At 45.9% G+C, this 16,923-nt stretch overlaps 1 protein-coding gene across 1 annotated transcript in view; it reads left to right on the top strand.

The window, feature by feature from the left end:
* The first annotated feature begins 289 nt into the window (after nucleotides 1–289).
* The window catches only part of Igf2bp3 (insulin like growth factor 2 mRNA binding protein 3), a 122,593-nt gene continuing 105,959 nt past the window's right edge, over nucleotides 290–16,923 (top strand). Inside the window, exons 1-2 of the mRNA XM_034519604.2 lie at nucleotides 290–617; nucleotides 1,596–1,656. Of these exons, the coding sequence (XP_034375495.1) occupies nucleotides 443–617; nucleotides 1,596–1,656 (236 nt within the window). The 5' untranslated portion in view covers nucleotides 290–442. The remainder of the gene's footprint in view (nucleotides 618–1,595; nucleotides 1,657–16,923) is intronic.

Here is a 16,923-nt window from a genome sequence, read left to right on the forward strand (position 1 = left end):
TCGCCGCTGCCAGTCACCCCTCGGGTTTTTTTTTTTTTTTTTTTTTTTTTTTTTTTACAGGGAGGCGGCGCCTGCCCCACGTAGTGTGATATTTTCACAGCCCGCTGGCCGCTGCCAAAGAGGTTGGGGAGGAAGAGACAAAAAGTAGTTTCCCCCCCGCGCCTCCTCCTTTCTCTCGCTAATCCCGCCTCCTCCCCAGAGTTAGGAAGACTCGACGCTGGGCTCGTCGCTAGGCTTTTTCTTTCTCTCTCTTTTTTTTAATACCCAGAAGAGGAAAAAGGACCCTGGGATCTGGTTTTCGCCCGCCGCTCCCGTGCTTGGGTCACTGTGTGTGGGTCTGAAAGCCAAGAGGAGAGCAACAAAATCCACCGGCTTCACCCTCCGCCGTGGGTGCTTTTTAATTGAGCCTTTTCCTCGGGTTTTAAAACAACCCCTCTTCACAATGAATAAATTGTACATCGGGAACCTCAGCGACCACGCCGGCCCCGCGGACCTGGAAAGTGTCTTCAAGGACGCTAAGATCCCGGTGGCCGGCCCCTTCCTGGTGAAGACGGGCTACGCGTTCGTGGACTGCCCGGACGAGGGCTGGGCCCTCAAGGCCATCGAGGCGCTTTCAGGTGGGGCCCGCGCGAGTGGTCCGGGCGTCCCCGTCTCGGCGGCTGCCATCCGGGACCCCGCTTGCGGGGCGGGCGGGCGGGGGTGGGGAGGGGGACGCGCTGTCAGTCGCGGGGCGCGGCGCGTGCTGCAGGCCGGGCCAGGCGGGCCTTGGGGCCCAGCGTGGACGCCCGCCGGGCCCTCTCTCTGCTCGCTGTCCCCCCAGCCGTAGAGAACAGAAAGTGGCCTGAGCCTCACGCCCGGGGGAGGCCGCGTCCAGGCGGTCCCGCTCCACCCCGCCGCGTCCACCTCGCGGGGTCGTTGGAGCGAAAGGGGCAGGTGGGCGGCGGCGGCGGCGGCGGCCGGCTGTTGCCAGAACGGCAGCCCTGCCACGCGCGGCGCCGCAGTCCCGGCCCGTGCGCGCAGCCGCGGCCGGGGAGACTGGGTGCGCTCTGCCTGGATGCCCGAGGGGAGAGCAGCTGTCCGTGCCTTTTGGTTTCCACCGTCCCCAGCTGGACTCGGGGCGGGCGCCTTGATGGGTCAGCGCGTGTGGACCAGCACCCCGGCCGCCCAATCCCCTCCTGGCACCTTGGCTCTTTAATCCCACCGCCCAGTGCTCCAGGCCAACCTGGACGTGGACCAGAAAGAAGGCCGCGCGCCCCTAGGGCAGGCTGTTTGTTGGGGGTGCACCTCTTGCAGACCTTGGGGTGCTGGGTGGCCCTCGGAGGGGGTCAGGAGGCGAAAATTGCAACACAAGTGGTGAGCCTGACTATTGCTCTCCCTCCCCAGCTTTCTGCAAGTTAAAAAGCCACACCCACCCGAAGGGTCAGCTCTGCACCCTCGCCTTGCCCTGCTCCTCCCTTGTCCTTGAGTCGGGTGGGAATCTTGGGGCCCTGCTGAGGACACCGAAGCAGGCTGTGTTTTCTCTTAAAGACTGTAGATTTCAAGGTGGGGCGAGCCTCTGAATCTAGCCAGTCGTCTTGCCTCTTGTGTGTCCACAGGTAAAATGGAACTACATGGGAAACCGATGGAAGTTGAGCACTCCGTCCCTAAACGGCAGAGGTGAGCCGATTTACCCCTTTCTGGCTGCTTTTTAGGGAGGAAACACTGAACACAGATGAAAACTAGGACCCTTTGGCTTACACGCCGGGGCCACGGATCAGCTTGCTCTTTTTCTGCTTGCGTTTAAGTTTATGGCAGGTGTGTGTGCGCGCGTTGATAATTCTGGGACGTAAACGAGGGCTTGTCTGCGGCCCCTGCTTCTGGGTTATTGTTGCTGTTCTGAAAGCCTGTCAAGGAAGCTCTCGAAGCTACATGTTCTTGGCAGAGCAGATTTAGTCCCTTCAACGGGCAATCCGAGTTTCAAAAGCCAATAGTCTTTGGGAACCTACGGGATTTAGAAGGCAGGTCCAGGACAGATGTGGAGAAGCTCGTGGGCACTTCTAAGAGAGGAGGAACACAGTTGCCTTTGCCCTGGTTCACTGGTGAGCCAGCGGCCATTGGAACACAGTGAATGCTGGGGTCCTGGGGCCTTTCAAACACTCCAAAGTTTGTTTGTTTCCCCTCAAACAGTACCTTTGTTCCAGCTCCTCCTGCCCCTTGGTGTATTTTGTTTACAAATAATCACCAAGAGACGGTGAAGGCTGGGGGAATCTGTGCTACTTCAGTGAGATTTCTCTTAGAGCATCTGTAGCTGTCACTTTACAAAATACTTGCAGGCTATTTTAGCTACTGAAGCTTTTTGAAGAAATGGCTTTCCTCCCCCCTGGACTCTATAACTCTTAACTGGAAAGACTGAGGTTAGCCTGCTGGGTTTTGCAAGGTAGAGTTAGTGTTTCTGGCTTGCTTTTCAACCCCCCCCCCCCAACCTGGAGCAAACAATAAGCTTGAAGTTAATTCAAACCAGGGCTGTGTGTATCTGGTTAAGTATTTCTGAGTGTGCTCTGGGGGACAGAGGGCTTTGCCCTGCAGAGACAGGGAGGACAAGAAGAATGCTATGTGACTTGTTTTGAATGAAGCTCTCTTCCACATGAATCATTTCACATTCCTGGTTTTAGGACTAAACTGGTGTGGATACTTGTAGGTTGCTTTTTAAGTACTTGCTTACCTTCTCCGAGGATAATTGGAAAGATATTTGTGCAACCTGATTTAGGTCCATTTTAATAAGGGTTGAGTTATTTCATATAGTAGAATGTAGTTTTTTTTTTTTTTTTTTTTTTTTTTTTTATCTTCTAAAGTAGATGTGGATCAAAAGTATCCAATTGATCTTGGTTTTATAGGAATTTAAACAACCGAGGGACAAATCATTCACACTTCAGTTTAGAGATCTTGCCTGTGAATCAGCCATTTTGGAAAAATGAAACATTGTATACCTGCTAGTTGGTTTCATGTATTTTATCATTTTATCCAGTGTATCTTGGTGCTTGTCCATCCGGTCCCTCCCCCCCACCCCCCCATCATTCCAGGGCGTCTTTTATACAGGTGAGCACTCTTCCACTTGAGCCACATCCCCAGCTCTTGGTTTTTAAATCAACTGTAGAATTAAAAGTAAGCAATACAACAAAGCAAAAAGCTGGTGTTGAACCTTATTAGTAGAATGATTGCTTAGCATGCCAGAGGCCTTGGGCTCCAGAATCCTGGGGCAGGGCAAATGATTATAACTAACAAAGGAACTGTTCTGAATTTAAAACATTAAATGTATCTTTTAAATTTAAAACCATTGAATGAGTTTTTCAGCTACAACTCATGTGTTGACCTCTATTTGTTGTATCCTCTGCTTTGTATTTTTGGAGTTAATGTCTGCCCATGTGTGGAGAATTAACTTCAGAACTTTGGTAACAACTGCTAGTCTTACCCCTAAAGCTTTGCGTAGCCTGAAAACAGTTACTCGTTACTTTTGAATTGCAGGGTTCCTCTTTTGGAAAGCTAGGAGACAGTAACAAGTGGGAGCAAATGTTTACTGGAAGCTTCTTCAGTTTATTAATAACAACAGAAGCTTTTCCTGTCTTCCCCCCCCCCCCCCCCCCCCAATGCTTAGGATTTTAAGTTCAGTATTACTAGCCCAGTGAAATAAACCTTACAGGTAGAGTGAACTAAACCAACTGAGAACCTTTTCTTTCTGACTTGGGGGCAAGCAAGTGCTGGAAATCCTTTACTGAATTGTTTTGCATAAAGACTTCTTTATCTCTCTGGGAAATTTACTGTTCATCTACATTACAGTTTAGTTTTAACTGAACCTTGAAGCTGTGCAGTTTTCCTTATCTGAACTCTTCCATCATCTCACAGGCTCTGGAAGAGGGCCAAGAAGTGACCTGGGACCTATGTGCTCATTCACATACCTATGGGCAAGGTGGCTCTTGTGTGGATTACTTTGATAGGGACTTGATTGCACAGCACAGTCAGATCCATTGATTACCAAGGTAGCCTGCTGAACTTTGGGATGGAGTTTGTTATGCTTTGCAGTCACTTTCCACCATCATGTGGGCATTTGAGGCAGGCACGCCTACTTGTAGGGCCGTGACCTTTATACCTGTTTGCACGGCATGTCGGGAACTGGGTGCTGGGGAATGCTTCTGGCAGCACTGAGAGGGATGAACAAGGGAGCAGGCACAGAGGTGATTGGATGCTTTGCAGGCTAGCTGCAAGCTGAGCTGGGCGGGACTAGTTCAGGAAGGGGTATTGTTGAGTTTGGTTCAAACCAAGCTTAGTTCCCCATTACTGAAGTCTCGAGGGAATGTGGAAGGAATGTGGCTTTTCTGCATTCAGATGCCCCTCTGTTGTAGATTACCGCAGAGTGCACAGGGCTGAGGATCCCTGTTTGCAGAAAAGAAGCATGCTTTGGACTCCGAGATGGTGTTACATCCTCAGTTCCAAATTCAAGAGATAAACCATAGGAAGCTTTGTAGCTTCCAGAGACAGACCTGATTTTTTATTTCCTCTCCGATTTAAGGTGAGTGAGGAAGAAGCTTTGCCTAGGAAGTATTGAAGCACTGTGTTTGGGAGAGCCAGTGGTGTCTGTCAGGCTTCTGAACTCTGCTGTTTGCTTATGTACAAGGCACTGCTGCCCTGATTTTGTTCTGCTGTGGGCTGTTGGGCACAAGAGAGGGAATGGCAACACTGCTGACGCCGCAGGACTGAGACACGGTGGGTTTAGCTCGATTTCCCTGACTTTCAGATCCGTGACTCTTTTTTCCTGTTTTCAGTTTTTCACAGCCTACTCATATTTGATCAGACTTGTGATTTATTTATTTAGCTCCTAACCTTGGTTATGAACATTTGAGTAAAGGAGAGAAAGCATAAGATGTTACAGTTAATGTGTACCTAGAGACATCCTTAAACAGTTTGTGGTACTAACACTCAAGTACTTCATATTCTTAAGAAGATAAAGGGACCAACCTACTTTGACACTGGAATCTTATCTTATGGCGCCAGTTGAGTAGAAGTTACTGGGATTTTAAATTCATCTCGCTGTAACTGGCTATATAAAAACTAGTGTGTTGCATCAGTGGCTGCTAAGTGTAGACTAGGAGGATGCACTGCGCCCGTTAGATCAGGACATTGTGACTACTGACTGTGGGGCCAGCTTCAAAGTCAGGATAGCAAACACTGTTTTCAGTATTGAACATTTAAACACAAGCTATTCCTTAGTGGTATGGAACAGAGAGTCTCACTTCTTAATTGTGGCTTAATGTTAAGGAACTTGGCTGGGAAAGAGTTTGAAGCAGATTCAGCTTTCGAGTGCATAACGTCAGCTTCGCAGTGTGTGACTAAGTGGTTGTGACTGGGTGACTGGAGGGATTTTTTAATTTATTTTTTAAAAAATTTCCTACTTGCTTGATACAGTTAGAACTTGTGAGATTTCTTATTTTGGCCTTAAAAGAATTTTTAGGGAGCAAATGGTTGTTGCTAAGTAGTCTCTACCACGTTGTGTTCACAGTCATCCTGAGGAAGATGTTACCGAGATGTCGCATGTATCCAGAGCCAATGGGAATAGGGAACCTGGCCTCTCATCTTCAGCCCTTGTTTTTTTACCTGTGTGGCTGCTGAGATTCTGTTCAGGACAAGATGCCTTTTGTGACAAACTCCAAGGGACATCATTTGTTCCGAGGTTTGGCCACTTTCCTGGAAGCAAATGGGTTCTCAGATAGGCTTGAGATTTAAAAATATCTTTTAGAATTACAGCAATTCAATGTTTTCCCTCTGTGGAGCTTCACTTGAAATTTTCTGTAGCACGGTAGTTACGCAGCTTTCCCCGCCTTTTTCCTGTGTACAGCTTTCAGGCAGTCAGTGAATGGAAAATTATCTTTGCCATGCTTTGAAGCCCTTTGTGAGCCCTGCCACTGTGTCGTGTTGTCATAGGACTGGGGTCTTGAATTAAAGTGAGGCTGTTGTCGCACCTCCGTTTTTGTGAGAAACTCTCTTGCAGTTGTCCTTACCAGCGTCCAGGCAGCGGCTTTCCTAGCAGTAACTAAGTTTTGAAAGGTATGAATTATCCGTTCGTTCACTCTGACAGTTGGTTTGGACTGGGAGGAAGGAGAGGCAGAAAGATGGTTTGGCTGTGCTATTCTTAGCTCTGTTTCCTCTATCAACTGTTGCCTCTGATTCAAGCTTCCAGAGTCACAAGACAGGAGGTGGCACTGTGGTAGCAGTGACCAAAGGATTGGTGTGCTTAGTTAGGATTTCTGCCCACATGTCCGATGTTTACAAATTGGCTTGTACTGCCAGGGTTTTGCTCGAAGGCTGGTGGTAGGCATACTTTGCAGTGCTCCATTAAAATTGAAGGTGTAATTTATCATGACCTGAAGTTCTGTCGGGTAAGTGCTTAGCGTTAGTGAATAAATAGTATCAAATATTAACATGGTATATGAATTTTATTGTCTGAGGGGGATTCATACCAGTTGTACATGTTTTGGAGAATTATCCTGAGACCATTTGACTTGATTAGGAAATAGTTTGAACTTACTAAGAAAACCGTAGTAAGGTGAAACAGCCAGGTGTGGTGGTTTTTCTTTGAAGGGTAGATCTTGCTGTATAACCCAGGCTCACTGCAGATTCTTAATTCTCCTGCTGTGGGCTCCTGGGGGCCATGCTTACTGGTGTGTATTACCGTGCACCAGACTCCAGATTCTTTGGATTTCTGGTTTTATTGTCACTTAGTACTTTTCTAGGGAGTAGAGTCTGTTGTCATCATAGTATTACATTTATCTGTCCTACCCAGCAAACTATAGCAAAACTTACTGGCTTAAGTGTTTTCCCGGTGACAAGGTCTCTTGTTTCTCAGACTGGGCCTCAAACTTGCTGTGTAGCAGAGCCTGACCCTAAGTTCTGATCCTCCAGCCTCTACTCTCTGAGTGCTGGTTACAGACATCTGCCACCATGTTTATGTGGTGGGGGCTGAGCTCAGGCTCCATGAGTGCTAGGCAAGCGCCCCACTAAGGGAGTTACATCCTTAGCCTTTTCACGGTTCTTTCTCTTGGGACAGGGTCTCACTGTGTAATGCAGGCTGACTCGGAGAGCTTCCTGCCTCAGCCTCCTGAGGTCTGTGTTCATAGGTGTGTGCTCAAACACTTGCTCCTTCTATGTCCTCCTCACACCCCTACTCCACCTTCCTATCATCCACATACAGGGTTTCTCTGAGTAGCCCTGGCTATCCTGGACCTCATGCTGTAGACCAGGCTGGCCTCGAGTTCAGAGATCTGCCTGCCTCTGCCACCCAAGTGCTGGGATTAAAGGTGTGCGCCACCACCCGCCTAGCTCTTGTGTGTTTCTATGAGTCTGTTAGGTGGTTGGTCTGTTCCACATGATTTCAATTTGGGTGACTTACTAAAGCTGCATTAAAGAGTCCTAGAGGGGTCTCCCCCTCACTGGCCCCTTGGTGCTTATCCTTGTGAGATCTTGGTGGTATCTAATCATTCAGTCAGTAGCCAAAAGGTCCTCCTCTCTCCCTCCCTCCCTCCCTCCCCCAAGATTGGCACATTGTTATCTCTGTCTCATTCCATTAATTAAGGAAATTCACCAGGCCAGACTGGATGCAAGAAAGATAAGGAAATAATCTCTGTCTGCAGATGGTAGTCTACATGATCATCAAGGAGGAGTTGGTGGGCGAGGGCCATCTTCACTTCACAGGTGCTGGGGATTTCGTCAGAGTAGGACGCTCTACCGCAGCATTGTGTCCCAGGCCTTTATTTTTGGGGACAGGTTTTCCCACATAGCCCAAGGCTGGCTTTGGGATTGCTATGTAGCCCAGAATTCTCTTCCGTCTTAACATATATTTGGGAAATTCTTTGGCGTTAATTGCTATTTCTGCTAAAGGGACTACTGGCTTCAAATGCTTGGAACATGAAATATCTGAAAATTGGAACAAAGGTGTACCCTTAGTAGTAGAGTGTTTATCTACCATATACAAGTCCAGGGTTCAGTTTTCAGTACCGAAAACATTTTAAAATTGTTTTTATCAATAGAAACAGAGAGTCAATCTCTGCTTTTATTATTATTTTTTTTTTTGGAAGAGATGTGTTTGTATTAGCCACGGCTCTGTACGTTTCTAAGAAGCAGTCACAGTAACTGCTGATGAATTAGATCAGAACGTTGAGAGTCAAGGATGACAGGATGTTTTGCAACAGTGTGGAAATGGTGCCATTCGCCAACAGGACCAATATTGGAGAAGGGACAGACTCTTGGGTGGAAGGTAGAAACTTTATTTCTGGCAGGTTTCTAATAGAAATATAAAAGAAGTGGAGAAGGCATTTGTATTCTTTAGTCTGGAGCTCACAGGAAGGAAGAAGGTGGAGATGAAAATGAGGAGACTGACTGTATGCGTCAAATTGTTCGAGATCATCAAGGGACTGAGCCTGAGGCTCTGGCTGAGATGAAAGGTGAAACCACCGAAACAGGGTGAGCACCACGTGTGGGTTGAGAATTAGCTTGGTGCCATACAAAGAAACTTACCAACAAAGTGAAAGTAACTTGGCAAGGCAAGTTCTTTTTGTAAAAAGGATTTGCCAGAGGGGCTGGAGCCATGGACCAGTGGTTTGGAGCTCTGGCTCCTCTCCCAGAGGATGCAGAGTCTGTTCCCACCGTCTACATGGCAGCTTTGTATATGGCAACTCCAGCCCGGCAGAGCCCATGCTTCCTTCTGACCTCTGCAGGCACCAGGAGCCCATGTGGTGTACGTACATATGCACAGGTAAAAAGACTCATACACAGAAAATAAAAGTAAATACATCTCTAAACGAGTGGGGAAACAGTGTTTGTCTGTGACTAGTGAGTAGGAAAAGAGAGCGCCTTTGTGTTTTATCCCCAGCGTAGGTGGTGGCTGTGTCTCATCTCAATGATGGCAGTTTGACCTCACAGTCTGATGTGATTGGCTATTCAGCAGGTAGGAGAAGGGGGAGAAGGTTCAGGGAGTAGGAGTCCTTTTTGGGCTCACTGCCTTGATAGGAAGAAAATCCTTTTCTTCACAGTGGTCAGATAGAGGGAGTTTTGAGGAGATGTTAAATAGACTGGAAAAGGAGGTGTAGTCACTGGGTCGGGCCCTGCTCAGGAGTTCTGTGCTGTAGATGAATATGTGAGTGGAGGGAGTGTTAAATCTCAGTCTTTGGTGTAGAGGAGATGGCCCAACACAACACGTTGCCATTGCAGAGGACCCAGGACTCACATGGGGGCTCACAACCATCCCTTACACTAACACCCTATTCTGACCTATAGGCACCAGTCGCCTACATAATGCATAGATACATGTAGGCAAAACACTTATACACATAAAATAAAGCTGAAAACAAGAATTCAAACCATCTGCCTCCCTTTGCCTCCAGAATGCTGGGATTAAAGACATTGACACCACAAAATAAATAAATCTTAAAAGAAAAATAAGCAACCCAGTCTTCTGGTTCTGCTGCTGTAAGTAGATGAATTTATGAGATGTCAGTGGCCTCGGATGTAACATTTCTTCCAGGTTTCATTCAGTAGGCTCTCGGGTTGTCTTCTTAATTTCTAGAAACAATTATACGTTTATTATTTCTAATGCAGGAAGATTCCACTAACTTTAGTAAATCATCTTGTTTAACGGATAAAACCTGTTTGTGATGTGTGGCCATGCCTGGTGTGTTTCACTATTTCTGATTGCTGTGAGCTCAGTTTTTAAGACAAATCACATACTGCTTTTTACTAACATATATTTGGGAAATCTTCCAGAACTATCTTAGCCAAAGAATGAGGTGACATTCAGATCTTCTACAGAACCTAATGACTTGACAAACAAAGGTTGAAACTGGTGGTCAAGTCATCATGGATAGCATAGCTAGTTTTAATTAGTTTAGTTGAGTCTTACTTTGTAGCTTAGGGTGGCCTAGATAGGAAATTCTCTAGTCACAGCCTCCCGTATTGCTGGGGTTACTGGCCTACGTCACCACACCCAGCTCTCTTGAAGTACTTTGATCATTTGGTTGTTTTGGATGCTGGGAGAAGTTAAGTATAGTTTTCATTTTACTCATAAGACTTGTGCTACAAGAAATATGATCTTTTGAAAATGCCTAAATTTCTCCTTCATTTTTGGAAATCCCATTCTAGATGAGAACAGGTTCCTCAGTTGTAAGTTCCACCTTTGAGGCCACCGTAGCTGCAGGAATGATGTGCTTTTTTAGGTCAGCTGATTTTGAGGGACCTGGCTTCCTGTCAAGATTTGTGTTTGTCTGTATAAGTTCTTTGATCAGTATCAGTTACATGCTGCTTGGGTGGAAAGAGCTGGCTCAGCAGTTAAGAACAGGTTAAAAGTAGACATTGTTCTTCCAAAGGCCCAGAGTTCAAGTCCCAACACCTCTTCCTAACCACCTGTAACTCTAGTTCCAAGCCATCTGACTCCTGCCTCCACAGGTTCCTATGTACACATGACTTACACAACACAACACATACACACAATTAAGATTAAAATCTTTCTTTAAAAAGTGCTACTTTTGGGCTGGAGAGATGGCTCAGCAGGTAATAGCACTTCCAGAGGTCCTGAGTTCAATTCCCAGCAACCACATGGTGGCTCACAGCCATCTGTAATGGGATCCAATGACTTCTGGTGTGTCTGAAGACAGGGACAGTGTACTCACATACATAAAATAAATAAATCTTTACAAAAAGGTGTTGCTTTCTCAATATATTAGACACCTACTGTTTTCAAGGAAGAAAAATAAAACAGACAAAAATTCTTCTGTGGTATTTGCTTTACTGAAGGATTTTTCACAGAGCCCTTGGGAGAGAAGATTGGCCCACAGCACTGCATCATGGAGCCCACTGCTGGCCCCCTCGAACTGCCCAGCCTGACTTCACTCTCCTCATTAAGTTGTGCAAATCCTCAAGTGGATTACATGGCAGCTTCATCATGTTTGTTAGGATACCTCAAAGCAGAGACTTGTTTCTTGCCATTTCTGAATCTTAGAAGTCTTTGAAGGATTGGCTTATTACTGTCTTTCTTTAACAAGACAGGTCAAGATAGCTGAGAATCACAGATTATTACAGAGTGAAAACATTCAGGGGTCATAATTTTGTTTTGTTTTGGAGACAGGGTCTCAGGGGCCAAGGCTGGCCTTGAATGGCTGGCACTCCTACATCCACTACCCCTCCCGCACTCCCGCGCCCTGTGCTCTGCTACCACACCCTGCTCAGACATCAGTTTTAAGAAAGAAATCAAAGCCTGGTATAGTGGCCTTTAATTTCAGCAGAGGAAGCTGGATCCCTGAGTCCCAGGACAGCCTGGGCTACACAGAGAAACCCTTTCCTCCAAAACCACCACCAAAACCTTGTCTTTGATATATATTTTTTTTAGCAGCTTCATCTGACTATGAATGAGTTTTGGGGTGGTGTGGCGGGCTGGCAGCTGAGACACATGAGAGTAGGGTTGAGGCTGTAGAGGGAGATGGCCTGGCTGTCTTCCTAGAGGGACTGTTACTCTGGGAATACATTCTTAGGTTATAAAATGGTTCCTTTTTGTCCCAAGTTGTTTGGTAGGGTCCTGCCTTGCTGAGGGAAGTCTCTTTAGTTCATATTGTTGTGGGTTAGAAGACTTGTGTGTCCTTGGAGAACTGAAGAGCCTGTATCCTAAAGGATGTGGGATATGAAATCTTTGCTCTGGGTTCAAATCATAATTCCCAGTAATAAAAGACATGACAATGTTTTCTTCCTCTTTTTTTTTTTTTATAAAGTTTTTTTTTTTAATGTATGTGAATGTTTTGCTTGCATATATATGTGTGTCTTATGCTCTTGGAGGTCAGAAAAGGACATTGGACTCCTGAAACTAGAGTTACAGCCAGTTGTGAAGCTACTATGTGGGTGCCGAGAACTGAGCCCTGGTCTTCTGAAAGGGCAGCAAATGATCTTAACTACTACTGAGCTAACTCTAGCCCAGGCATGCTAGTGTTTAAAGGTCTGAGAGGGCTTCTTCATGGCTCTTGTAAGATCCTATGGCACTGTATCATCATGTCTGTTTTTGGTCTGGGAAATTTTATAACAAATTCTTATAACAAGTATTGTTATATCAAAAATATACATTTAGCTGGGTGTGGTAGTGTAACCCAGCACTTGGGAGCCAGAGGCATGCACATTTCTGTGAGTTTGAGGCCGGCCTAGTCTATAAAACAAATTTCAGACCAGCTAGTGAGACCCATCTCAAACAAAGCAAAGCAAAACCCCAAACAACAAAAACACAGATTTGAAAGTGCAGTGTGTGCTGGGGATAGGGTGGGGGTGAGGGAGCTATGAAATTTCTAATTTTGACAGGATTAATCACAAGTTGACAATAAATGAAGCTTCTGGTGATGGTATGCAGGATGGGTCAGGACCTGTTGTAATGTGATGGTGTACCCTGTAATTCCCACACCCTGGAGGCAGGTGCAGGGAAGACTGAGAGATTGTCACCGACCTAGGTCACATAGTGAAATCCTGTCTCAAACAAAACCCAAACCTGTCCTTCAAGGCTGTGTCACCATAGAAATGCTTGCTTTGTCTACCAGAGACGATGTGCTCACTCGTAGAGTCTGCATCCCAGTTCATTCTTGTTCGTTCTGTCTCTTTGTGTCTCTCTGTCTCTCTGTCTCTCTGCCTCTGTCTCTGTCTCTCTCTCTCTCTCTCTCTCTCTCTCTCTCTCTCTCTCTCTCTCTCTCTCTCTCTCTCTCTCTCTCTCTCTTTGTGTGTGTGTGTGTGTGTGTGTGTGTGTAAGATCCTATAAAATTAAGCCTGGTAAGTTATCCCTCTTGTGTCTGGGGTTTGTGTTTTTTATAACTAGCACCTGAAGTTTATATCTTGCCCCAGAAACAATCAATTATAGCTTCCTACAGTAAGAGCTGTGTTCATTCATCTCCCAGGGGGTGGTACTGTTTCTCCTCTGCTGGCTTTTCTGTGTTGCCCTTTGGTGAGGTCATTGACTCACCAGCTACCTCAGCTTCCCTGACCTTGGATTTCCAGATGCATCTTTTTTTGCTGGATATTTAGTTTGCATGGTTCTATTTGTAATTATATTTGTGTATTTTTTAAATGAAATTTCAATGTTAAAGCAAAACCAAGGGATTTCTTGGAACAACAACAACAGCAAAAGGTAGTGTCTAGCTTGTAGCTGTCAGATAACTAGGAAGTGAAAAACAAAAAAATATAAAAATAAATAAAAAATTGGCATTAAGCCCAGCATTCCAGAGGCAGGCAGATCTCTGTGAGTTCAAGGCCAGCCTGGTCTACAAAGTGAGTTCAGGACAGCCAGGGCTGCATAGAGAAGCCCTGTCTCAAAACCAAACCTAACCAAACTACCACCACTACTACCACCACCACCAAACCAAACAAAATAAAACCAAAAAACCACCCCTAAACTAGGAAGTGATTGAGTTCCCCATAGAGACTCCTAATTTCTTAATTTAACTTAATTCAATTAATTTAGTTTACTTTTGAGATGGGAGGTCTTGGCTATGTTGCCCCTGCTGGCCTCAAGTTGTCAGGATCTGGATTCAGAGCTCCGCCTCCTGGGGCTTTGTAGGTTTGTACCATTGTGTTCAACTGTAGTTCTTAAATTTTAGTTTTAATAATTTATGATAATTGTTTTCTATAAATGTGTGTATGAATGTTTGCCTGGGTGTATGTCTCTACACCATGTGCATGCCTGGTACCCAAGAGGGTCAGAAGAGGGCATCAGATTCTTGGGACTGGAATTACAGATGGTTATGAACATTGTGTGGGTACTGGGAACTGAGCCTGCATCCTCTGGGAGAACAATAAGGGCTCTAACCATTGAGCCATCTCTATGGTGCCTATTTTTATTTTTTAAAGTATATGTTTTATGTATATGTGTGCATGCCATCTATGTGCAGGTACCCACAAAGGCCAGAGAAGGTGTTAGATCCGCAATGACTGCAGTTAGAGGTGGCTATGAGTCACCTAATATGGGTGCTAGGGATAAAACAGACACCCTACAGAAGAGTAGTGAGCACTCTTACCTACTGGGCCACTTATCGAGGTACCCCTCGCCCCCTTTAAAGTCAGCATGTTTTACACAAATGCAGACACTTGCTTTTCTGCAAATGAAATATGGCAGAAGTTTAAAAAATGTTTTGTTTATTATTGTATGTATGATATATTTGTGGATGTGCATATCACAGCACACATGTGGTCAGAGGCAGCTCTTCGCCAGAGCTCAGCTGAGTTCATCAAGCCCGAAAGGCACTCACCTTTACCCTGTGACATCTTGCTAGCCCTGAGCTGTTTTAAAAGATTTATTTGTTTATTTAATATATTTGGGTGCTTTGTTTGCATACCAAAAGTGGGCGTCGGACCCCTAATAACAGTTATGAATTCCTTATAGGTACTAGGAATTGAACTCAGGACCTGGAAGAGCAGTCAGTGCTCTTAGAAGCATTGAGCCATCTCTCTAGCATCCCCTGGGACATTTTTAATTTCTTTATTTTTTTTTTGTATATGGTATTATATCTCTTTTTTCTCTTTCCTTCCTTCCTTTTTTTGAGATAGAGTCTCACTGTGTAATGTAGGCTTACTTTGAACTGAGACAAACCCTCCGTGTGGCTGCCACCATGCCATGTCTGTGTGTTTTTGTTTTAAGATTTATTTACTTTGTATACAGTATTCTGCCTACATGTCTACTTACACATCAGAAGAGGGTACCAGACCTCATTACAGATGGTTGTGAGCCACCATGTGGTTGTTGGGAATTGAACTCAGGACCTCTGGAAGAGCAGCCAGTGCTCTTAACCTCTACGCCATCCCCCTAGACTATGTCTGCATTTTTTGATTTGAGAAATGAATTGTTAAGGCCATGTACAAATAGAACAATTACACTCATGGTTGTTTCTGTGGTGGTTTCATGGTTAAAAAGAATACACACTTGTCTGTCGCGCCCCCGCTAGATCAGCAAGGAAGACGCGACAAACCGGATCCTTCTCAACAGCCTTTATTGGAAGCACTCTTTTAGATTTCAGGGAGAGACCTAGAATGCCCAGAATGGGCTGTTTATATACCCTCAGCCCTGGGAGGGGCAAAGCGCATGGAGGTGCATGATTGGTCCATTTGCAGTGCTTCATTAGCATACACCTCAGCATATCCCGCCCGGGAGGGGGTGATTGGTTAGGTTCATGGTACCTCATTTGCATGCCCCGTTCTGGAGGGGCTGGAGCCAGATTCCAAAGTGCACTGCAATGCACTGGTAGTTACTACCAGAGCCTAAGCAGGCGCCATCTTGGATTGCCTCGTCAGAGCGGCAGCGCTGTCAGCTTTGAGTCAGCAGCACTACTTTACTCAGCCGTCAGATCTGCGGCGCCATTTCAGTCAGCCGTCAGGTCTGCGGCTTACACTTGTCCTGAAGAGAAGTGCCTACCATATAGCCACATTCATTTTACTCAGCTAAATTTCTAGGTGATGTTTATTTATAATGTTTTTGTTTTTTTGAGACAGGGTTTCTCTGTGTAGACCTGGCTGCCTTGGAACTCACTTTGTAAACCAGGGTAGCCTTGAACCTGGAGATCCACCTGCCTCTGCCTCTGGGTTAAAGGTGTGTGCCACCACTGCCTGGCTCAAGATTGATTTATTTATTTTCTGCAGTTATGTATAGATGTGTATCTGTGTATGACTATGTGGGAGTGAGTATAGGTGCCTGCGGAGGCATCAGATCCCCTGGACCTGGAGTTAGAAAAGCCGTGAACTGCCTGATGGGTGCTGGCAACTTAGGTCTCCTGGAAGAGCAGCAGGTGCTCCTAACCACTGAGCTATCTCTCCAGGCCCTACTTTTTATTTAGTAGCTTTAGTGGTTTTTTGTAATGATGATCTTGACAGTAGACTGACATTTCTGCAAGAAGTTGTAATGTGTCAGGTACCCTAGGACTCAGCAGAGGGGGAGGGGCTCGGCCAGACTATAGATGCAGGTACCCAGGAATAGACTTACAGAGAAGGGTGTGAAGAACAGCAGATGCCGGCCCATCCAGATATGGAGGAGGAAGAGGGGACAGCAAGAGCTGAGGCATTTAAGTGTGCAATATCCTGTTGTGTGTGTGTGTGTGTGTGTGTGTGTGTGTGGCAAATAGACTGTAAGCTGGTCAGGATTAAAGGGGCTCAGGTGTGGTCCAGGGCGATCTTGATTCAGGCTTGGTTAGTGTGGCTGGAGCTGTGGTATGCCTTTGGGAGAGACTTCATTACATGAGAAATTTCGGGAGCTCTCAGTCTAGTTGATGCTGTGTGCTGCCTAGTTTTATATAAACTTGACACACAAACTAGAGTTACCTGAAAAGAGAAAACTTCAATTGAGAAAGTGCCTCCATAAGATCCCACTGTAGGGCATTTTCTTAGTGAATGGCTGATGGGGGAGGGTCTAGTTCATTGAGTGTGGTGCCATCCCTATGCTGGTGGTCCTGAGTTGTATAAGAAAGCAGGCTGAGCGAGCCAGTAAGCAGCGCCCTCCATGGCCTCTGCATCAGCTTCTGCCACCAGGTTCCTAAGTTCATGTTTTGGGTTCCTTCAGTGATAGACTAGACTACAGTGTGGAAGTGTAAGGCCAAATAAACCCTTTCCCTTCAGCTTGCTTTTGGCCACAATGTTTCTTCACTGCAATAGAAACTCTAACCAGGACATGTTATTCGGCTCACAGTGATTTGGGAGTATTATGGAAAATGTGGTGTCTGGGTCAGTTTTGGGGTCTGTTCCCCTGACAGTCTGTTGAGTTGCTCTCGCCTCTTTCCTCTCTGTGGGAGTGGCTGTGCCCTATAACACTCCATGGCTTTCATAGCCTCCTAGGGTAACCTCTGGTCGGGTAATCAGGGTAAGGTATGATTAGGGCTACCAAGCCTGTAATAAGGATGACAG

The sequence above is a fragment of the Arvicanthis niloticus genome, chromosome 15, assembly GCF_011762505.2.
Source record: "Arvicanthis niloticus isolate mArvNil1 chromosome 15, mArvNil1.pat.X, whole genome shotgun sequence".
In the NCBI taxonomy this organism is placed as follows: Eukaryota; Metazoa; Chordata; class Mammalia; order Rodentia; family Muridae; genus Arvicanthis; species Arvicanthis niloticus.